General features: G+C 44.5%; 2 protein-coding genes across 2 annotated transcripts in view; one reads left to right on the plus strand and one right to left on the minus strand.

The window, feature by feature from the left end:
• Positions 1–202: 202 nt before the first annotated feature.
• Positions 203–15,957, minus strand: dcst2 (DC-STAMP domain containing 2). Its single transcript, XM_049582979.1, has 16 exons — positions 15,731–15,957; positions 14,712–14,971; positions 14,298–14,468; positions 13,670–13,771; positions 13,204–13,398; positions 12,911–12,976; positions 12,626–12,839; positions 12,326–12,483; positions 12,017–12,181; positions 11,765–11,932; positions 10,206–10,306; positions 7,514–7,653; positions 5,889–6,013; positions 2,977–3,070; positions 548–733; positions 203–411 (listed from the first exon to the last, which is right to left on the minus strand). The coding sequence occupies exons 1-16, from the start codon at positions 15,829–15,831 to the stop codon at positions 222–224; spliced, it is 2,436 nt and encodes an 811-aa protein (XP_049438936.1). The 5' UTR covers positions 15,832–15,957; the 3' UTR covers positions 203–221.
• Positions 15,871–22,659, plus strand: part of dcst1 (DC-STAMP domain containing 1) — a 10,600-nt gene continuing 3,811 nt past the window's right edge. Inside the window, exons 1-14 of the mRNA XM_049582980.1 lie at positions 15,871–16,061; positions 16,183–16,308; positions 17,235–17,309; positions 17,398–17,526; positions 18,365–18,504; positions 18,987–19,161; positions 19,265–19,408; positions 19,492–19,613; positions 19,697–19,851; positions 19,942–20,041; positions 20,143–20,238; positions 21,331–21,457; positions 21,856–21,972; positions 22,654–22,659. The exon at positions 22,654–22,659 is cut by the window's right edge and continues 137 nt beyond it. Of these exons, the coding sequence (XP_049438937.1) occupies positions 16,016–16,061; positions 16,183–16,308; positions 17,235–17,309; positions 17,398–17,526; positions 18,365–18,504; positions 18,987–19,161; positions 19,265–19,408; positions 19,492–19,613; positions 19,697–19,851; positions 19,942–20,041; positions 20,143–20,238; positions 21,331–21,457; positions 21,856–21,972; positions 22,654–22,659 (1,558 nt within the window). The 5' untranslated portion in view covers positions 15,871–16,015. The remainder of the gene's footprint in view (positions 16,062–16,182; positions 16,309–17,234; positions 17,310–17,397; positions 17,527–18,364; positions 18,505–18,986; positions 19,162–19,264; positions 19,409–19,491; positions 19,614–19,696; positions 19,852–19,941; positions 20,042–20,142; positions 20,239–21,330; positions 21,458–21,855; positions 21,973–22,653) is intronic.

A 22,659-nucleotide genomic window follows, 5' to 3' on the forward strand; every position in this document is an offset into this window, starting at 1 on the left:
TCAGTCGGCCAAGATTCGTCCACCAGACGCCACGACTCTGTCGGTTCAAACAAACAGCGGAGAGTTGACAGTTTCTCCTCGTGAGCTCGTTCAAACTTTCATTCCTCATCAAACTAACACGAAACCAAATGAACCAGACTTCACCTTTATTAATGCTTTAATGACTTTAATTACAAAGTGAAACCTCTGATCACACCAACAGACTGTTCTCAGTCATGGGGTTAGGGACTGGGTCCTGGAGGGTCCTGGAGGGTCCTGGATGGTCCTGGAGAGTCCTGGAGGCCTTGTGGACAGTCCGGTCTGTGTACGATGACAGTTTGGAGGCTGCTGGTTTTCGTAGAGCCGGTGGAGTCAAAGGAGTCGTCGCTGTCGTCTGACGCTGGGCGGCCTTGGCATGTCATGTCTGCTTCACTGACAGCAGACAATGTGGGAAAACAGATGTTCTGCAGGTAAAACCTCAAAATCTCCCAGAGCTTGTTTATATTTATCTGTTCTACAAACCAAGTCACGATTGATCAGATAATCAATAACCTGCAGTGAGTCCTACCTGAGCTCAGAGTGAACACTGATGAGAGCTCTGCTGTCACTCTCCCCTTCATCCTTTACAGTTCTCATTTGACTCTCTGAGCCTTCAGCTGGTTTTCGGCGGGTTGCCGTGGAGACCGTCCTCCTTATCAGTTTCCCGTCAGTGATGTGAGTCGAGTTCAGCTGCTCCTCATCATCACTGGAGCCTCTGAGAGAAACAAAGAGAAGGCCTGTTAATAGTTTTATTAACAGTGTGTTTATGAGACCATTCTCCTGCAGAATACGACCCTACAGATCATTTGTAGAGCAGCATATTGTGATCCATATTTACGTTTACTTACATTACATAGCAACGTTTCGTGGTTGTGGTAATAATAATGGCAGCAAAGAGTGATAAAGTCCATGTTGGATGAAGGTCAGGGTGAACAGATCAGATGGGCACAGGACTTTGACATGAGACCACTGTTTGTGTCCCGTGTGAAACTAAAAATCAACGCTGACTTATTTTAATGTTACATTATGTAAGTTCATCACTTCGGTCACATAAATACATCTGTTACATAACAAATGTTCTTTTCTCAAACCAAACCATGATCTTTTTTAAATCATAACAAACTGTAGTTGTTTCACAAAGTTAGCCACATGTTCAAGGGCTCTGACACACCAAGCTGACGTTGGCCGTTGGTCAGTGTTAGTTTTATCAGTGATCAGTGCGTCCTGCACAGTTGGCTTTCATCTGCTTTTTTTTTTTTTTTTTTTGGCAGATTCTGCAGTTGATTTGGCGTCGGAGCCGGTGGGAAATGAAGTCACTTGGATTGTCAGTTCAGCTCAGCGCACAAGAAGAGAAACAGAGGTGAGGAAAGAAAACAAACAACTCAAGTCAAGAGGGCGTTAGATTGAAACAAACATGTTATATTAGGTCAGGCTACTTTTTTAGCCACTGAGCTCTTCAACAGAAACTGTTCATAATTGTTTGTGTTACTGTTCCCTCGCATACAGTAAATATCAGTTGCTCTTTCAGCATCTGGTTGTGTTGCACATGTGCTAACTAGTGTCTTAAATCCGTCATGTCTGTTCTCTGATTTCCCTTTTTCAATGATGAATACAGATGACCACCACCTGCTGGTTTGGAGAGAGCGTACGTGCTGGTTGGCCGTTGGCTGCAGTCTTTGTGTTGAGTTCAGGTTCAACATTTTGGTTGGTTTGGTGCATCGGTGTCTTTAAACAGCGACAGTCAACGATTATTGATTAATTTCACTGTGACAACTTTGACCATCACTTTAGTTTTTATATGACACACACTTTTAGTAATGACTTTAAAAATATAGATTCATTTGGAGCGGATTATGTGAAGGTCATATATTCTAATCCTCACTTCCTGTGGGCTACAGCAACACTAAACCCCTGAGCTTGCCTGAGAAGGACTAAATGCACAAAGCTGCTATTTTGAAATATCCCATGGAGAGAGACTCTCACTGCAGCCTGTTCTATTTTGTTGTGAAAATGTGGGCGTGCAGCCTCGTTCTGTGGACGATAAACCAGGTGCAGACTTCCATCTGTGTCACCGCTGATGAGGAAATACAGCGAGTGCTGGACGGAGCAGTGAGTGACAACAACCCCGCCCACATTTAAGAGGACTGTCTGAACACACCGAGGGTCTAGGTACCATGTCTGAAGGCTTACTGCTGGTTCCAGAGGGACTGGACTGAAAGGGTTTGGTGGAGACCGGGCTGAAGACAGTGTATAAAGATGGATGACATGTCTCCACTGGATAAAAAAAGAAGCCACCCACTGTGGATGATTGCAATGTTTTGGCTTTAAATTTGGGGAGTTGTCATGTCGTCCATTTTTATAAACAGTCTATAGTTTCAGTTAAGAAAAAGATATCAAGTAATTTTTATTAGACTCATCAGTTGGTTAAAGAATGTTCAGATCCTTTGTGTGTTCATTAATGAAAAGATGATTTTGTTTGGACAGCAGGTACCTGAAGACGGTGTGATGTTCCACTATCAGATTCTACTGTTATATTCAGATATTTTACTGCAGTAAAAGAAGTAATTTTACTATTTGATTTAGACTTTTCTTGCAGTGTTGGTTCATCTGTGATCAACAGCTCAAAATCGACAACAAGCACTTTAATGAAAAGTCCTTCTACAGATAGTTTGTAGAGTATTTGTCACATTCCAACAGTTTGCTGAGATTCAACAATTCAACTGTTTGACTGTATTCAGCAGATCTACAGACTAAACGTGACAAAAAGTTCAACGAAATGATTCTGAGAACATGAAGTGAATTATAAAGAAACATCTGCAGTCTGAAGAGAAACTGTTGAATCTTCAAATCGAGCCTGAAAAGCTGTTGGACTGTTTCTGATCTATAAACTCTCCAAATGAATTATTTCATTGTGGCATTAAAATCCCTCGGAGGACTGTAACTCTGCAACACACTCACAGCTCGTCCTCGCTGTCTTCCTGGCAGGTCAGAGGTCGCGTGCAGACGACACACGTGTTTCCCAAACTGTGGAAACATGGCCGACAGTACACGCCTGCAAAAACAAGACAGCAGCTCGTTAAAAAAGACACTTCCACTCAGAGACACGAGAACTGGAACAACATATGGAGGACAGGATGTGGAATATTAACTGCAGCGAGCTCAAGTCTTTGTTTCATCAAATGAGACTCTGACAGAGCAGCTGCATCACTTCTTATCTGAAGAACGTTAAGTAGAGGAGCTCAGTCTGGACTTCAGACTAATGTAAGACTTCTGTGACGTTAAAGTGAGTCACCAGAGGAAATGAAAGATGCGGGGTGACAGAAAATGCATTCATAAAAAGCTGATTCAGCCCCATCCAAGAGGAACAGATACCTGAAGTGTATTAACAGAGTCCAACGACGCAGCAACATTTTCACAATAAACAGGAATCATTAAACTCATTTAACACATGAATGAGAACTATACAGTGTGTGTTGTGACGTCTGTGCAGCAGCTGCAGGTGACAGAGGCAATCAGCACGATTCTTGAAAAAGTCTCAATAACTTCTGTCTGATCTGGATCTTTGGCCTGTTCAGACATTTTTTTTAGGGGGAAACGATGTGACCTGGAACAAACTGGAGCTCGAAACACAAAATCAGCTTCATGTGAGGTTTTAGAGTTTAACTTCCTGTCTCTTATCAGAGGTGTTACGGGGGACGAGATCCTCCAGTTGGCCTCAGGTCGTAATAGAAGTAATCACATTACAGTACAAGTACAGGTAGTACAGGTAGGTACTTGTCACATTTCACCACCGCCCTCAGACGCTGAAGGGTTAACTGGCCTCAGGTCGGCACTCAGCTACAGTTACAGTCTGTTATCTGTCTGACTTCAGCTGAGTCAACAGCGACACTCCTTCAGCACACACACACACACACACACACACACACACACACACTCTCTTTAACAATAGGTGAATTCCTCTGCTGGTTAAATAAAGGTTAAAGTCTCTCTGACTCGATTTAACTTTAGATGATTCAGTTCACTAATATTTCCTCTCGTCCTCAGCCTACATGCAGACACGTTATATGTTTTTTATATGTGTTCAGACGTCCGTCATCTTTTCACATTTAAGTTGTTTGACAAACATCTTGGTCTGAAGCAGCTTCTACAATAACAAAGCCTCTCGAGATGAAATATAATCGTGCAGTTCAGATTTAAAGGCGTCAGGTAGGCGTTTTTATTTTGGCGTTACTGGGCAAAAATTCCATAATAAACTTTGAGCATTTTAAAGGGCGTTCCTTTTGGCTGTTGTACAAATGCAGATGTGCGCCCACGTCCCTTCAGATGGCGTAAAGGCCAAAACACACTGGCGGTGAACGCCACGCATCAGAAAATGCGCCCTTATTATTTTCAATGTTTAACCCCCCACCAGGGGGGCGAGACGCACCGCCCTGCGACACCTCGTGCCACTGTCCTATTTCAAATCTCGCCACCCCCAGAATTAAATGCATTTTCCCCCACTCGCTCTCTGCTTGTACAGACCAGCTCCTGTAGCAGCTCTCCTTCTCTGCTCCTACAGCAGCTCGACTCCTCTCCTCACCATGGATGTGTAAAGAGAACTCTGTTGCTGTGTCTCGTGTGATGAACGGATGAGGAGAGACTCGTTGTTGAGGCTGAGAAATATCCCGAGCTAAACGACCCACAGTCCCGTCATTATAAAGACAATGGCCAAAATGATACTTCGTGTTGAGTCACGGCTCTGGAGATCAGCTCTTCAGGTGAGAAGTCAACTTTAATTAGCAGCTGTACACACATGATTTTAAGCTAATGCAGAGGTGGAGGAAGTTCAGATCTGTCAGTAAAAGCAGTCATAACTTTGTGTGGTCGTCTGTTGATGAGCTGCATAGCAACGTGTCAGTGTGTGCTGGGGGCGGCACTTAACACATGTCACATGACGTGCCATGCAGCAGCAGTGTTGCTGTGTTTTCAGCTAAAGCCTGAGAATCCTGCAGAGAAAGTTGCTGTTCAAGCATTTGGCAACGACTGCCTACACTGCAAAGCAACCCAAAAAAGGAAGATGGACGTGAGGCATTTTAGAGACGGAGAAAAAAATGTTGCTAATAGTTTAGCCTTCTGCTAACAACAGCCAAAGTCTCACAGCCACAGTTTCATGTTCACATGTATGTTACTAATGTTAGCTAGAACCTTGAATCACAGTGAGTCCTCCGCCTCACTCTCCGCCGAAACAGACCAGCTCGCTGGGAGGAGAGTGGGCAGCAGCTTCAGAAACTGACTCCGTACAGCCCTGACTCCCCACTGGATGAGCAAACTTTCTGTTGCTGCTGTTACACAGGTTAGACCCAGCACTGCTGCTGGTCACCTGGTGCTGGGGGGGCCGAAGGTCTCTGCGGCTGCAACCTACTTTTCTTTCTTTTTTTTTGGTCTGATAAACAGTGAGAGAGCGGGGCGAGGAGGGGCTGAGGGAGTTGCGTGTAGCTCTATAATGAAATTAGATTAAATAAATCAGAGAATGGGAAACACTGGGTTACTGTATGAAGCGTGTGCATTAGCCCGTGGTCACCTGGTGGGAGGGGCTTAGGACAGAGAGGGAGAGCTGCAGGAGAAGGGAGTGTTTCAAATTCTGCCTTTTTCCAGGTTTCTGCCTCCTCCAGATTTATGAAGGTCTCCCTCCTGACATGTTCTGAAAATATGTTCTGACCATGAGGTTTTCTTATGTTAGACGTGTCCATAAACACGTCACCAGGTGACTGTGACGATCTCTCAGCTGGTCTCTGGTCGTTCAGTAAATTCATTTAACATTTAACTCAACAATATTTTACATGTTTGACAGAAACATCTTTTTCTCCGGAGACACAATCCAGCGTCTCTACCTGGACACTGTGGGACATCACAGGCGGCCATGTTTTCCTCGTCCTGTCTCAGCACCTCACCACAGGACAAACAGCTGACTGATGACAGACCCAGCAGGTGAGACAGGTGAACGCCTCCAGGTAACCTGAGACACACACAGATTTCATTTAACTTCAAATGTCACAGAATCAATTCAGTCGCTGCTGACAGAGTCCTCAGATTGTGTACGCGGACTCATTCAGATCCTCTACTGTGACAGCACTAATGACACACTGTAAAAAATACTCATGAAGAAAACTTTGTTCACGCGCCTCCAAAGAAAACAGCGAACATATTGAGGTATTGACTGATTCAGTGCTTCACAAACATGCATTTTGATATACACTCACCAGCCACTTTATTAGGTACACCTGTTCATCAGCAGCTCATTAACATTTAGTCATGTAGACATGATGAAGACGAGCTGCTGAAGTTCAAACGGAGCATCAGAATGATGAAGAAAGGTGATTGAAGTGACTTTGAACGTGGCATGGTTGTTGGTGCCAGACGGGCTGGTCTGAGTATTTACTGGGATTTTCAGCACAACCATCTCTAGGGTTTACAGAGGATGGTCCCAAAAAGAGAAAATATCCAGTGAGCCAAAATGCCTTGTTGATGCCAGAGGTCAGAGGAGAATGGCCAGACTGGTTCAAGATGATAGAAAGGCAACAGGAAGTCAAATAAGCACTGGTTCCAACCAAGGTGTGCAGAAGAGCATCTCTGAAGCAACAACACCTTGTCCAACCTTGAAGCAGATGGGCTACAGCAGCAGAAGACCACACCAGGTGCCACTCCTGTCAGCTAACAACAGGAAACTGAGGCTACAATTCACACGGGTTTTCTCACCAAAACTGGACAATAGAAGATTGGAAAAACCACATTCAGATGGAAGCATGGATCCATCCTGCCTTGTATCAACGCTTCAGGCTGCTGCTGCTGCTGCTGGTGGTGTAATGGTGTGGGGGAGATTTTCTTAGTACCAACTGAGCATGGTTTAAACACCACAGCCTACCTGAGTATTGTTGCTGAGCGTGTCCATCCCTTTATGACCACAGTGTACCCATCTTCTGATGGCTACTTCCAGCAGGATAACGCACCATGTCACAAAGCTCACATCATCTCAAACATGACAATGAGTTCACTGTACTCCAATGGCCTCCACAGTCACCAGATCTCAGTCCAATAGAGCACCTTTGGGATGTGCTGGAACGGGAGATTCTCATCATGGACCACCTGTGTGATGTCATCATATCAATATGGACCAACATCTCTGAATCTGTGACACCAAGAATTAAAAAGGAGGTCCAACCTGGTACTAGCAAGGTGTACCTAATAAAGTGGCCTGTAAGTGTAGTTTTCAGTTGAAAATCTGGTCCCCAATCAATCGCTGTTTTCTGTCGAGGTGTGCGAGAAGAACAGTCTTCTTCATGAAATCAAAGTAACATTCTGACTTGTTGAGTTACAAACAGTCATTTTGTTGGTAAAGTTTTCCTTTAAACTGATGGAAATACAAATCAAGGCCCTACGAGTTTCGTTTCACCACTGGTACGTTGGTGTTAAACTGCAGTCAGACTCTGGAAGATGAAAGCAGATAACATGTTAGTACCGCAGCAGCAGAGTTTGAAGGCAACTCTTTCTTCCTCCTCCTCCTCGGTCAGCTCGGCTCCTGGCTGCAGACCTCCTCAGGGCTCTCCCCACCTCTCTCCTCTGATCCAGGATCTGCTGCCGGAGGAACCGGATCCTCTCCTGACGAACGCACAAACAACAACACACCTCGTCAGTTTTATGTTTCACTTCCTTTCTTCACACATTCAGATTTTTATCTTCTCGTCTTACAGGCTCTGCTGGTGCTGCCGAGGAGCCTCTGAGCAGCACAGAGCGTGTTAACATGACGCCAGCTGTGAATGTGATGCAGAGATACAGTGACGTGTTGGAACAACAGACCGACGGCTGACTGATGGACTGACGCTGACACCTGAACAAAGCTGCTTTGTCCGTCAGTGGTTTACAGTTCAGATCAGCCTGAAGCACTTTGAACTGAACTGAAGGTCTTTGTGTCAAACTGTGATGATGCTCCATGTGTCTGTGGTTTAACAGACTATATCGTAAATAAATCAAATAAAAGTAGGGAAGTAAAAAGTAAACATTTCCCTCCTGGATGTGGAGTCGAATATAAAGCTGCAAAAAATGGAAATATCAGATTATTCCATGATAAAATTTACTGAAGTTCATCACCTGAGTAAATCTACTTTGTTACCTTCCACCACTGCTCCTGTTTGTAGTATTTTAGACTCAAAGGTCAAAGGTCAGCAACACAAATTAAATAAGATTACTCTTTTGGTCAATGGAGTCCATTTTTTTTCCATTTTCATCCATCTTAACTGGGGCCAGGTCTCAGGGGCAGCAGGCTGTGCAAAGTATTCCAGACGTCCCTCTCCCCAGCAATGCTTTCCAGCTCCTCCTGGAGGACCCTGAGGTGTTCCCAGACCAGATGAGATATGTAATCCCTCCAGTGTGTTCTGGGTCTGCCCCGGGGCCTCCTACCAGTGGGACGTGCCCAGAACACCTCTAACAGGAGGCGCCCAGGAGGATCCTGATCAGATGTTGAACCACCTCAACATGAAGGAGCAGCGGCTCTACTCCGAGCTCCCTCCAGATGTCTGACTCCTCCCTCTATCTCTAAGCCTGAGCCCAGACACCCTACAGAGGAAACTCATTTCAGACGCTTGTATCTGTGACCTCATTCTTTCAGTCACTACCCAGAGCTCATGACCATAGGTGAGGGTTGGGACGCAGATGGACCAGGAAGTAGAAAGCTTTGCCTTCTGACTCAGCTCCCTCTTCACCACAATGGTCCAGTGCATCACAGCAGACGCCGTGCCAAACCACCGATCCATCTCACGCTCCATTCTACCCTCGCTCATGAACAAGATCCCGAGATACTTGAACTCCTTCGCCTGAGGCAGTAACTCTCTCCCAACCCAGACACAGCTCTCACTTTGGTCATACAGGGACCGGACAGCTCGTATTAACAACCCTGGTACCCTATAATCCAGCAGTACCCTCCAACAAGACTCCCCTGAGGGACACAGCTGTAAGATTTCTCCAAGTCCACCAAACACAGGTAGACTGGATGGACAAACTCCCACAATCCGTCCAGCAGCTGCTCCACTGTTTCATGACCAGGACGAAGGCTGCAGTGCTCCTCCAGAGTCCGAGGTTCGACAATCGGTCAGAGCCTCCTTTCCAGCACCCTGGAGTAAACTTTCCCAAAGGTTACCTCAGGGGAGTCTGGTGGCTCGAATATATCAGCGTCAATTTTCTGTCTCAAAACCTAAACTTAAAGTGATGTTGATTTGTTTGGGTGAGTCTTTTTAGGTGGCTTAAACAAACCAGTTGTGGCAGCGTTTGCTCAGCACTGTTTGATTTTATGTCCATGACGCAGGGGTTATCTACCCAGAGGTTACTGTAAATTAACATTCAGTCTATAGGTCATAAACCCCGCCCCCTCCATGTTAGCAGATGGGCTGAATTTTTCACAAAGATGGTTTCTATCCTAACACTATGAGAAGGGGGTTGGCATCATGATTGACAGCTGTGTGTGCCAATCACTGTGCTCCCAATCAGTGGCGATGCTCATGATTGCTCAGACGGTGTAAAGGCGTGAACTCGCTACCATGGAGATCATTACTGCGCAGACCGTGGCTCCAAATAACATCACTAGTGCAAGATGGCATTGTATTCATGATATTTAGGCTTCATCTTTGGACATGTCACAGGAAGTGGAGACGCGTCGTCCATCTTTATCTACAGTCTGTTTGAGACTGAGAGCTGAGGAAGGACTGAGTGAAGGATTCACAGAGAGCTGCAGAGACTCAGAGTCCTGCAGAGTCGTGGACTCAACAGTGTGCTGCATGTTTGTGAGTCAGTTTCGGGGTCTTTGAGCCTCGGCAGGTCTCAGGTGGACACGTTCAGACCTGCCTCCTGCTTCATTCTGCAGATTCTTCACATGCCTCTCTGCTCTGTGACCTTTCACCCACAGCTACTGGGTCTGATAACATCCGTCTGTCTGCCTGTCTGTCTGTCTGTCTGTCTGTCTGGAAAACATAACTGTACTGTGAGAGCAGGAGGGGGCGGGGCTAACAGGGGGCTGCTTCTTCTTCTCCTGCTACCTGTCACCTGATCTTCAGTGTGATGAGGTCAGAGTTGAAGGATCAGATTACAACGTCTTTGTGTCTCCAGCGTTCCTCAAAAATCCCTCCAGGAAAGTGTGTGTGTGTGTGTGTGTGTGTGTGTACCAGCTCTCTCTCTGGATGATATGAGGCACAGACAAGTCGTCTGCAGCGCTGCACAAATCCTGCGGTCACAGAGACGAGCAGAGCCAGACCCAACAGGAGCCCTGCAGCACAAACCAAAAGGAATAAATTCGATCATACTGATAGAAGAACCGATAACGTCGGAGCTTATCAATACTACGGTCTTTGATCATTTAGCCCGGGGATCATTTAATGCAGGTTTCAGGACCCATCCCACCCCAAGACAGAACAGATGGAGATGAGTTTGACTTTTTAGGGCATTTATAGAAAATGACACCACTTTTGATTTAACGTGAGTTCTTCATTGAACACCAGTGTGTTTCTAGGTGGTAATCGGGCCCCTCCACCTCATGGACCCCAGTGCAACTGCACTGCCTGCACTGTCTGTCTGTACACCCCTAGCTGGGTTCATTATCCACCTCATCTCTCTGTGCACTTTAATGTTTTATTCTTCTGCTTCATCTCTTTTATTCCATTTTAACATATCGTCATCTTCAACTTTATTTTAGCCTCTTGTAGTTGTTTCATATATCACTTCGTCTTCGTGTCTCTTCATGTCTTTGAGTCATCTTATTGTCAATGTTTGAAATACAGATAAACTTTTCTTGTCTTGCCTTGATAGTGTGAGTTTAGTTAGTTTAGTTTTTATTGAGGCTGCTGTCAGCCCTAGAGTGGTCTCCTCTGGTCTGAATCAGGGACTCATGTTGTTCCAAAGTTGTATAATTGCCTAGAGTTGGTTGGTGTTCTCACGGCAGCATTTACAAGAGGACCAGATCAAATGCCTTGTGTGAGAAAGCTGCTCTTGATTGGTCAGAATTTCCATGTGGGAAAAATCCAGGAAGTAAAGCAAACGTTGAAGAAGAGTACACTTGCAAGATAAATGTGACACTTTCTAATGTCACAATGGAGGGACAACTACGCAGGTTGATTTTAGCGCTGCTCATCGTGGACTATATTGCTGTCATTGTTCATTTTAGTCAAAGCATACAGTTTGAAAACGAGGCAAACGCGGCTCCAACTAGAAAACAATGTTTTGATGCATTGGATGTGCTGAATGTGCATATTAAGGCAGTACAGGAGGAGGTGCACATTAATAATCCTCCAGGACTGTAACATGCTCATGTTTAACCCAAACAATGTGTCATGTGACTGCAGTTGCTTCACATCCAGGTCGCAACACCTTCTCACCACAAACCAACCGCACCAGAGTTCCTTTGGAACCGGACTGAGACCACCTCTTCAAGAAGGTCTCGGTCCGGTTGTTTTGCTGTGTTCACACCTGCACAAATGAACCGCACTGAGGGGACAAACCAACTAGACTGAACTGAACCAAACAGGGCAGGTGTGAAACACCCTCAGTTTATCAAATGTTTGTGTCACTGTCACCTTTTTGTAAATAAAGATATTAATTAAAAACAAAAAAGGAGCTGAAGTTCCTGCTGTAACAACAGTGACCCCTGACATCATCTACACCTTTTAAACCTGGAGGTGGAGCCACTCACGATGTCACAGCTATGATGTCACATCCTGTGTTATCTCACCCAGGATGAAACATGTGATGTAGTCCGGCTCTGACGGCTCCAGCAGACACTTCCTGCTGATCACCGTCACGTTTCCTCGCTGCAGGACGTCAAACGAAGTCACCAGGTCTCTGAAGATGTCTGAGGCGTAACCGGATCCGTTCACCTGCACCGCCACTGTGACTGGGGCTGATGGGACACATGTTACCATGGTTACCACAGCTGCTGTGGCTGACATTCACAGCCATATTTATATCAGGGTTGTCGTCTCACCTCTGGCCACCACGTCCCCCTTCACCTGGTGCTGAACCTGATCCAGCATCCAGAACACCAGGAAGTCCAGCGCCACCAGCAGCCCGCCCATCACCAGGTGTCTGAAGACTGAGGCCACGCCCACCAGCACCGCCCGCTGCTCCCGGGACGTCAGGTGAAACGACACTGCCGGAAAGACACTTGAGTTCAGCTTTAGGTTTTAGAACTGAACACACACTGAGCCACAAATGATGACATCATTTATTATCAGCCAATCAGGACAGTTGGAAACACACACACACACACACACACACACACAGGTGTACTGACGTGGTGTGATGTAGGTCCTGGCCTCTCTGCGTGTGATTGGCAGGACTGAGGCCCCGCCCCTTGAGGTCACCTGTCGGTCGATCTCCTCGAACTGAGCAGTGATGTAAAAGTTATCAAAGTCGAGCTCACGGAGATACCTGCGTCTGTACCACACTGCCCTGCACACACACACACACACACACACACACACACACACACACACACACACACAAATATGAAGTCCACTGATGTAGACTTGTTTTTTTTCAGTGAGGTAAACTGAAGTGTTTGGATGAATTAAACTGAAGTGTGAGTCCTGACCTCATGAAGGAGCATGCGAGCAGGACGAGGCCGCCGTAGACCAGCGGTTCGCTCAGCTTCTGAAACACCTGCAGCTCAGATGAAAATTCGTCCATGATGTCTTGAGACACCTGCTGCAGAGAGCGGCTGATGTTGGCGTCCACGTCAAAGGTCACCGAGGCCGAGATGTTGAAGTCAAACTCCCGCTTCATTCGCTCAAACGCTGCGACGGCGGCTGAAGGAGGACAGTGGCAGGATTAATGTCGTCAATGAAACTTTGAAAACAGTCTGAAATAACGAACTTACGAGCTGCCAGACGTTTCCTCAGATGGCTGGCGATGTACGAGGGGATGGTGCAGAAAAGCTCTCCGGCTGAAACAGACACAAAGTTTTTAGTTTTAAAGACGTTTATCAGAACTGAAACTAATGAGCAGCGTAATGACTGAATGATCAGTCAGTTATATTTGTGATTTGTGATCTATAAATGTTCATCATGAGGATCCAACCATGGACCACATGTCTGAGACATGTCGAGTCAAAGGCTGTCTACTCTTGTAACATCACTATGACATCATCAGACAAGATGACATAATACGCACCGCGAGCGAGGCCACAGAGCGGCAGGAAGCCGTCCACGATATCACACAGGAAGTTGAATTCTCCCAGCAGGTCGGAGCAGTCGGCTCGAGCCTCGGCGAACACCGCCCGGCACTTCTTGTACGGGGAACCCAGTGTGGCGTTGCACACATCGCCAATGTGCACCAGGAAGTGGAGAACGTTCCTTAGAGTGCGAGCTGTGTGGTTAGAGGTCAGAGGTCAGAGGTCATGGCTGTGTCACATGACCGCTATTTACAAAATATTAACTGTTATTGATTTGGTGTAATTAAAAATACTGTTTCCTTTAATGAGATGGACTCAGAAGATCCTCAAGGTCTTCTGTAACCACCATAAGGACTTCTTCATGACCTCTAAGGACCTCATCAAGGACGAATAAAGCCTCCCTTATTTGTATTTCTACATTAAACTCAGCAGCTGTTTGTTACATGAAACTGAACAAACACTCACCAACATGGCGGACGCTGTCAGTCAGAGCGTCAAAGAAGTCCTGAACTCTTCCTGCGACAGCGTGAGCGTTACTGCTGATCTCTCTGATTCTGTCCAACACAGCTGCAAACACACACACACACACACACACACACACACACACACACACACATTTCAAACAACTGAAAGACTAATAAAGCTGAAACATCTGAACCGTTGCTCATTTACTCTTCGTCAGTCCTTCATCATCTTAGAAAAGTCATATTGTCGTAATAATTGTGGCACCGCAGGTCGATCCTGAAACATTGAATCTGTACGTTTAATTCAGGTTTTAGGATTTAAATTTCATATCATCAAGTTATCTTTTATTCTGATTATTTGAACACAAATTTAAATTCACCACATGCTGCTACAAACAGATGACGAATCCCTGCTAAGAAAAATCTAGACTGAAATGAAGTGGTGGTTGCAGAGGATGTCAGCAGTACTAACAGAGGTATTAGGAGTAATATCAACAGCACTGACGTTAGCATCAACACCAGTGTCAGCAGTAGTATTAAGAAAAGTATTCAGAGTAGTATTAACAACAGTATTAACGTTCTAGTATTTACATTATTTTGTTGTGACGGTGGAGGTGGGCGGGTCTTACAGAAAAGGGGTGTGGCCGCTCTCTGCATCAGTTCCTGTGTTTGATTGGCTGCCAGCTCGGCGCCACACAGCAGACTGGCGGCGGCACGCTCAGTGTTTTCTAACGTGTTGGTGAGAGGACCGTTCAGCAGCACCGACACAAACAGGAAGAAGAGGAACTTCCTGCCGTGACCTGAAACATAGAAGAGTTACTGTGATAGGCTGAGCTGGGCCACGCCTCCATCTGAAGCCCCGCCTTTATTTGGAGGCCCCAAATAAACTTTATTAATTACAAAAGTTAAAGCGTGGCTCATTATATTAGGTCATCTCAATACAAAAAACCAATAACTTTATTTGTTTGTTTTTGTTTTGTTTTTAATATTTTATTTCTCTTCTAACTTATCTTATTTTCCATCCCTGCAGGCGACAAACTGACCTGAGCACAGTGACGGCAGCAGCACGGAGACGTCGGCGCGGACGCTGGCTGACAGTCCCATACCGAAGGCAGCCATGGCGGCCACGGTCAGCGTGGTGTAGACGCACAACCACAGAGGCTGTTTCTGCAGGAAGAGAGCCGTGACTCCGTACAGAGACGCCAACAGCAGCCCTGAAGCAAACGCCAGCAGGCTCTGCCCCCCATCCAACAGGTGACCTTTGACCTTTCTCCACCTGCTGAGGTCAGAGCGCCTCGCTGACCTGAGGAAGAAACATGACATCATCATGGAGGTTAGAAACCAGGCGGTCTTAAGTCTCAGTACAAATACTGAAGTACAGATCTGAGGTACCTCTACAGTGTTTTCTTTTCATGTCACTTCTGCTCCACCACATTTATCTGACGGCTTTATGAATATTTTTACACACAATATATGAAGAGTTTATGAATATGTTCCACCTCACAATTAATACAAGTACTTTTTGCACAGTCCTGTACGACATTGTAAACTGTCTTGTCTTTGGACTGAGCGCATGCACTTTGGTAACAGAGGTAACAGGGTGTGTACCTCACAAGATAGCACCCCCGTCCCACACAGCATGACCTACCTTCACATTCTCTATAGTTCTATAGTAACCTTGCACAGATGAAGTTAATTAGGTGATTGATTGAAATTAATACGAAACTATTTTTGATGGTTGAAGTCACTTTTCGTGTAAAAACATTTCATGGTTCAGCTTCTGACACTCTCCCTTTGAATGATATTAATAACTGTAGTGTATAATGTTGAGGTTTAGACTGGACAAAACAATCACTGAGTCACTCTGGGTCTCTGTGACGAACACATTTTATATATTTTTACAAAAATAATCAGCAGATTAATCCGTGATGAAAATAATTAGCTAGTTCTTGTCTTGTTATTAGGAATATAGCTTCCTGGTAGCCTTTAGCTTCTTGTTAGCCTTTAGCTTCCTGTTAGCCTTTAGCTTCCTGGTAGCCAACAGCTGTGGTGTTTCTCTCACCTGTGGAGGACTCCTCTGACAGCCTGCCTGACTCCGCCCCTCTCCACCTGGACTGTGATGTCATTTTTCATCAGGTGTCTCTTCCTCTTTTCACTCTTCATCCTTTATTTCTGTCTCACTGCTGACTCCTGTGTCTTCATGTCTCCTGGAGACCGAACAAACCTGTCACTCTGTGAGGATTCTGACCAACTGACCAACTGTCAATCTGACCAACTGTCAATCTGACCAGCAGCAGACGTGTCTCCTAAAGTCTCCTAAGGTTTGTTTGAAGGACACGGTGGACGAATGACGTCTCACAGTGAGCTGCACAGACCTTCAGCTCCTCACAGCAGTGAGTTCAACATTTATCAGCTTCAAACTGTTTCCTCTGATGATGTTTAGAAAGCTAACTGTTAGCTAGCAAACAGTTAGCCGTTAGCTAATGCTAGCTAATGCTTGTGTCTGTCCTGCAGCTGTGGAGAGGATCAGTTTGTCCGTCCTGCCTCCTGCCGTCCATCAGTTCCTCTTCAGCCAATCAGAAGAGTTTCAGGTGTCTCACCTGGTCTTCAGGGCGCTGTTTGGAGCAGTGAGCGGTGCAGGTAACTGAGTTCACTGACTCATAGTGACATGATGAATATGAAGGCTGAGGAGAGATTATAACCTGGAGACAGCTGTTGATATTTGGAGTCTTTAATTGGCTGTTTTTAAGTCTTCTTAACATGTCTTTTTTTATTTAGTTCACTCTTTAATGTTTAATGTTTTATTTATATATATTGTTTTGAATCATATCCTTTAATTATAATCAATACATTCAGTTTTTAATTTAATTTTAGTAGGCCTATTCTAAATTTCAATTATTTTTTATACAATTTATTCTTCTTATCTAGTTTTTTCATCCTTAAATGTTTAATTTATTTTTAACTATGATACAAGATTTTTGTATCTAATATTTATTATTCTGAAAAAGATCATTTGAAATTTATTTTGTTCTTTTATTATAATATAATTTAATTTTAAGTATTCTAAAATTATTTTTTTTTATTCAAGTCTTTTATTTATTTTTTCATTCTTAGATTTTTTAATTTATTCTAGATATAATATAAGTTTTAGTAACTAATATTTATCATTCAGAAAAACTGTATTTTTAAATTGAATTAATTTTTTATTATAATATTATTCTTAAATGTTTAACTTATGTTAAACTATAATAAGACATTTTGTTATCTTATAATAACTGTTTTAAAAATCTTTATTATTATTTTTTATAATTTCTTTATTTTTATTTTTTTTTACAGCAACTGATATCATCATTTATCATTTTTTATAAATATTTTAAACACTGTGTTTATTAAATCACATTATTACATTTAATTCATATAAATTATGAATTTCTTGTTTCAATGTGACATTTTTCCAATTTATTTATCGACTGATTGATTAATTAAATATAAAAAATCTCCTCAGCTGTTTTTTCAGTCCAGTGAACACAGATAATAACCTGTCATCGTGTCCGTCTGTCCGTCAGGTCTCTTCCTCGGAGTCTCTCACAGCCTCCCACTGACCTTTGACATGAAGCTGGCAGCAGCAGCGTTCTTCATCGGTGAGGAGATGAAACTCTTTCATCAGTTTTTAGCTGAAATAATGAAACATCTGTATGAAACAAACACGTCTGCTCACATCTGTTCCAGCTGTGTGTACAGTGGGCGGAGCTTTGTCTTCCTCCACCAGATGTTCTGTCCTCCTGATGTTTCCCAGCATGCTCGGCTCCCGCGGTCGAGCCTACCTGATGCTGTTCATCCTGACGGTGCTCTACAGAGGTGAACACACACACACACACACACACACACACACACCAATATACAGTTCAGGTAATGTTTATTAAATCAAAACTCAGTTCATTATTGTAAAGTGTTGTTTCATCGTTCTTATTCTGAAATGTTTTTGTTTTATGGGACTTTATTTCATGACATAATTTTTTATTTCAAAATGCACTTTTTGAAAGTCAGTTTTTTTGTTTTTTGTGTTTTTGCATAGTGACATTTTTCCCCACACTTTATTTTCATTTATTTGTTTTATAGTGTCATTTCATTTCACAATGTCACTTTTTTAATTTCAGTCACATTCTATCTTTTAATCTCACTTTTTATTTTATGTCACATTTATTTGATAGTGTCATTGAATTTTTTAATGTCAGGCCATAGAAATGTGTAATTTGCATTAAAACAGCTTTTTAAATTTGCATAAACTACAAAGAAACTTCACAAAACACTGCAACACTTTGCTCCTCTCAGCTGTGAACAGTTTATAATAATCAAACTAAAATTAATTTTCTTGCACAAACAAGTGAAAATGGTTCAGAAAGGTGAGAACACACACGTTGTTACTACAAACTGCAGTTTCTCTGAGTGTCTCATGAAGCAAAGGCAGTGAGGTTATCTGCAGTTTATTCATCCTGCATCAACCTTTAATGTCATGTGGTGTCAGAGGCACCATATTATATACTGTATCGTTATATGTACTTCATGTAGTATTGATGATACACAGATGTGTGTTATGTCTCCATACATGGTATCTTCCTGCACTGCGCTGACCTGTGCTGACATCTTTTAGTTTTGTGTTAATGATATGATGATGTGTCTGTTTTCTATATTGCAGGTCCAGTGTATAACATCCAGCGTAACGTGGAGACGGCTGCTCTGTCTCTGAGCTGTAATCTGGATCTGCAGGTTCATCACAGCAAGTTACTGTGGAGGGACGCCATCAGGCCGTTTGTCCTCATCACACAGGAGCTCAAGGTGAGACACGGAGACACGGAACGCTAACAGCTATGTTAGCATGCTAACAGTAGCTAATTATCCATAAACACAAAGAACATTTTATCCTTATAATTGCAGTATGTCCTGACTTAGATTTACTCACGTTTTCTTCTCATACATATTTAATGGGGATTGCTGTAACTATCGTACATATGACAATTAATAACCTGAAAGATGAAACATCAGAGGATGACCAAAGTTATTACAGTTTATCCTGAGAGAATCATGATGAACATTTCATCACAGTCCATCCTGTAGTTGTTGAAATGTTTGAGTCTGGACCAAAACGACGCACAGGCTGACATCCACAGAGCGACGCTGCTAAAAAAGAATTACACAAATAAAAACAGAACAAAAGAGTAAACACCAGAAGAACACACGTGAGCTGTGTTAAACAGTGATCAGTGAGTTGAGACGATGAAGGTCGGAGGTCGTTGATCCGTCTCTTGGTTCTCGTTCAGGATGACGAAGCAGAGTTTCAGTCAGAGGCTCGAAGCGTCAGTGAGAAGTTTCAGAACATCAGAGACGAGGTCATCCTTCAGTACGGATACGACCGGTTCAAACCCAAACACACCGTCGCCCTCGGCAACAGCACCCAGGAGCAGTTCACCTCCAAGACCATGATGCAGTGTGACAGTGAGAGGACAACGCCAAGATGAGATTTATTACACCTTAGACACATTTCACATCATTTAATGTGTGTGTGTGTGTGTGTGTGTGTGTGTGTGTTGTCATCCAGGTGTGGTGGATACAGGTGTGCAGCGATGTGTTAAGTGGTTCAACAACAGGTGGGCGGAGTGTTTGGCGGCGATCCCCGTCCCCATCATCAACCACGTCCTCTGCATCTCCATGAAGTTTCACTTCCTGTGTGATGTCATGAGAGGTAAAAGGTCACACAGACGGGGGTCATATGTCATCAGTAACATGATAATATGTGTTCTTCTTCTTCCTCTTCCTCTGTGTCAGCGATGACTCCGTGGTGCAGGGAGCAGATCCCGTTGGAGGGAAACTTCGGTCGTCTGTTTGATGGGCTGAACCTCTCAGTGGACCTTCTGTCCAGAGAGTTCAGCACCGACGTCGTCCTGCAGGTCACCGCCTCCTCCAACACCACTTAGGACTGACTCTATTAGTTCAGTGAATCCTGACCTGTGTGACCTCTGACCTCCTGCAGGAGGCGCAGCAGCAGGAGGTGCTGGGTGGAGCCGTGCTGGATGAGTTCACTCAGGCTGTCGGAGGATCCTTCCAGAGGCTGAGGACGACCATGGAGCAGCTGCTCAACGTCCTGCAGCTGCTGCTCTCCTTCACCTTCATCACCATCTTCACCCAGTAAGATCTCAGACATGACGTCGGCGTTCTGTTTCTGCTGAGTCACACTCCAGCATAACCTCCTCCTCCTCCTCCTCCTCCTCCTCTCAGGGCCTTTGGTTACCTCATACAGTACAGGAGGGATGTTCGATTCGACAACGCTTACATCACCACGTACTTCAGACAGATCGATGCCCGCAGGAGCAAAGCGGTAATGACATCATCATCATCATCATCATCATCATCACTGTGATTTACCTGCAGTATCTTAGAATGAGCTTGACTTGTTGTCTCGTCTCGTGGTGCGTTCAGGGGAAGCGCCACCTGCTGCCTCTGAGTCAATCAGAGAAGAAGGAGTTAATCGACCCCTGGAGTCCAAAGATCCACTCTGAGGAACTCCAACAAGTGGTGGGTTCAAATATAATATTTATGTTAATGGCACTGATGTCCTTTATACGGTCTCACCTGTTAAACACAGCCTGTAATGCACTGATAAAATATAATATCCCGAGCTAAACGACCCACAGTCCCGTCATTATAAAGACAATGACCTCCAGGTGTGATGTCAACTTTAATTAGCAGCTGTCTACACATGGTCTGCAGCTAATGCAGAGGCAGAGAAACTTCAGATCTTTCAGTAAAAGTAGTGATAACTTTGTGTGGTCGTCTGTTGACAAGCTGCAGCGTGACGCCTCCAGTGTGTGCCAGGGGCGGTACTTAACAGGTATCACATGACGTGCAGCACCGCGGTGGCTCTGGCATGTTTTCAGCCTAACTCTGCCTGTTCAGGGCAGCAGTTTCACGACATTATTCCGCCTCGCTGTTCTTTGTAAACGGCACAGTTGCAGAAAGGGGGAACAGAGTAGTCTCACCTTTAAGCTGGCTGCGGAGGTAGTAACAGTGCCGAATGGACATCTGTGTAAAAGGGACAGCTGGCAGGACGGGACGGGTGTGATGTTCAACGACGTGTTATGTATGCGACCCACCGAAGGAGATTTTAAAAGCAGTTAGTAGCAGTTAGCAGCTAACTCTACGATGGAGAACGGACAAAAATGTCTGCAAATAGTGGAAACAATGAGGTCCAGGAGCTCCTTACCCTCTGAGGAGAGGACAAGATCAGCCGCTACATAACAGGCACGATGAACGAGTGATGATGTTGTGTCATTGTTATTGTTGCAGATGTGTAGGTTAAGTGACACACTGGAGGTTGAAGGTGTTGTGTTAATGTCACACCCGTCATGCCTCTTGCTTCCACGATGCCATGACAGTGTCAAAAATCACACACTGGAGCAACACGATGCTGCCGTCCTTTAGTTCTGTGTAAAAAGGTTAATGAATCAGCTCCAGCCTCTTGTCCATATATGGTCACTTCTGGCTCCAGAAAAATCAAAATGGCGACGGCCAAACTGCCGAACTCAAGGCTTCAGAACAAGAGTCCATAAACTAATGAGTGATGTCACAGTGACTGTGTGTGTGTGTGTGTGTGTGTGTGTGTGACAGACGTCAGGTGCATTTCAGGTGCTGTCTGTCACTCTGCTGTCTGTCGTCCTGCTGACCATTGACTTGTCTCTGTTCCACGTGTTGGACGTCATCAGCAGACACACCTTCACCCAGTTCAACCTGACCAGTAAGTGCACGCACACACACACACACACACACACACACACACACACACAATACCGATAAGACCAAGCTTATTTTCTAACGCTGACAGTAGGTCAGAGAAGATCCCTTCAGTGGTCACTCTGGGGGCAAAGGTCACTGAGAAGGTTAACAACTACTACTACTACTGTTACTGTGAACACTTGTACTGTGAACACCTGTACTGTGAACACCTGTACTGTGAACACCTGGGCATTCTGCTGGATGATTCCTGTACTTTAAGCCACATAAACAGAGTTTGGTTAAAAAAAAAATGAAGCTTAGATTAAAGGACTTTAGCGTTTTCCAACCTGGACCCTATCTCTCGTGTAAATTGATCAAAAATTGTCAGAGGGTTTCTGGGTAATGGAGTCCTCTCTGCAGGTCTTCACAAGGTGGACATCAAAGTGGGCGGAGACTCCATGATGGCCCGCCTCCTGAGGAAGACGGTGTTAGCCTTCAACAGCTCGTCCAGCTTCGACATCCACACCGACAACCAGGGTGAGTCACATGTCCCACTGTGTTCTGTGTCATTTCCTGCTGTATCCTGATTGGTTGGTTTGTAATTGTGGTGTAGTCATAGCAACGGCCACTGTGCGGTCTGAGTTTCACAGCAGTTAATCATCCGTCAGCGTATCACAGTGACATCAGAACCTCCTTCCTGGACTGACGACCAGAGATTTCACCACATCAGCTTTCAGCTCAGACATCCCATAATAACACAGCGTCAGGAGCCTTCAGCAGCAGAAACTAAAGAAAACATACTGATTATATTACATTCAATTTCTGCCAGCATATCCTCCTGAATCCTCCACACTGGAGCTTTAATGGAAACTTCTGTTTGAGAAACATGAAGATGTTTTCTCTCAGGAAGTTCTTTAACCTCAGTTAAAGACAGACTGTAAATCAGTCGCTCCACCATCACTGACGTTCATCCCTCAGGACTGAACTGACTGAACATGTGGGGTGTCCACATACTTTTGGCCACATTATTATTTTAAGTGAACCAGCAGAGGGCGACAGTGTCTCTGTGTATCACCTGTCTGTCTCTTACAGTCTCAACAGCAGACCTGCACACAGTTTAAGACACTGTAAATATGAATACACAGAAATATATAATATACAACACAGTAACACAGCTGCTCTGTCTGTCTCTCTGTCTGTCTGTCTGTCTGTCCTCAGTGTGTG

Source organism: Epinephelus fuscoguttatus, linkage group LG8, assembly GCF_011397635.1.
Source record: "Epinephelus fuscoguttatus linkage group LG8, E.fuscoguttatus.final_Chr_v1".
Classification (NCBI taxonomy): domain Eukaryota; kingdom Metazoa; phylum Chordata; class Actinopteri; order Perciformes; family Serranidae; genus Epinephelus; species Epinephelus fuscoguttatus.

Excerpts from the sequence above, each read along its gene's own strand:
- dcst2 (XM_049582979.1), bottom strand. The coding sequence starts at position 15,831 with ATGAAGAGTGAAAAGAGGAAGAGACACCTGATGAAAAATGACATCACA. Across the intron at positions 10,307-11,764 it reads CATCACATGTTTCATCCTGG|GGCTCCTGTTGGGTCTGGCT; the intron begins GTGAGATAACAC and ends TTTGTGCTGCAG. Across the intron at positions 3,071-5,888 it reads TGATGTCCCACAGTGTCCAG|GCGTGTACTGTCGGCCATGT; the intron begins GTAGAGACGCTG and ends TTGTTTTTGCAG.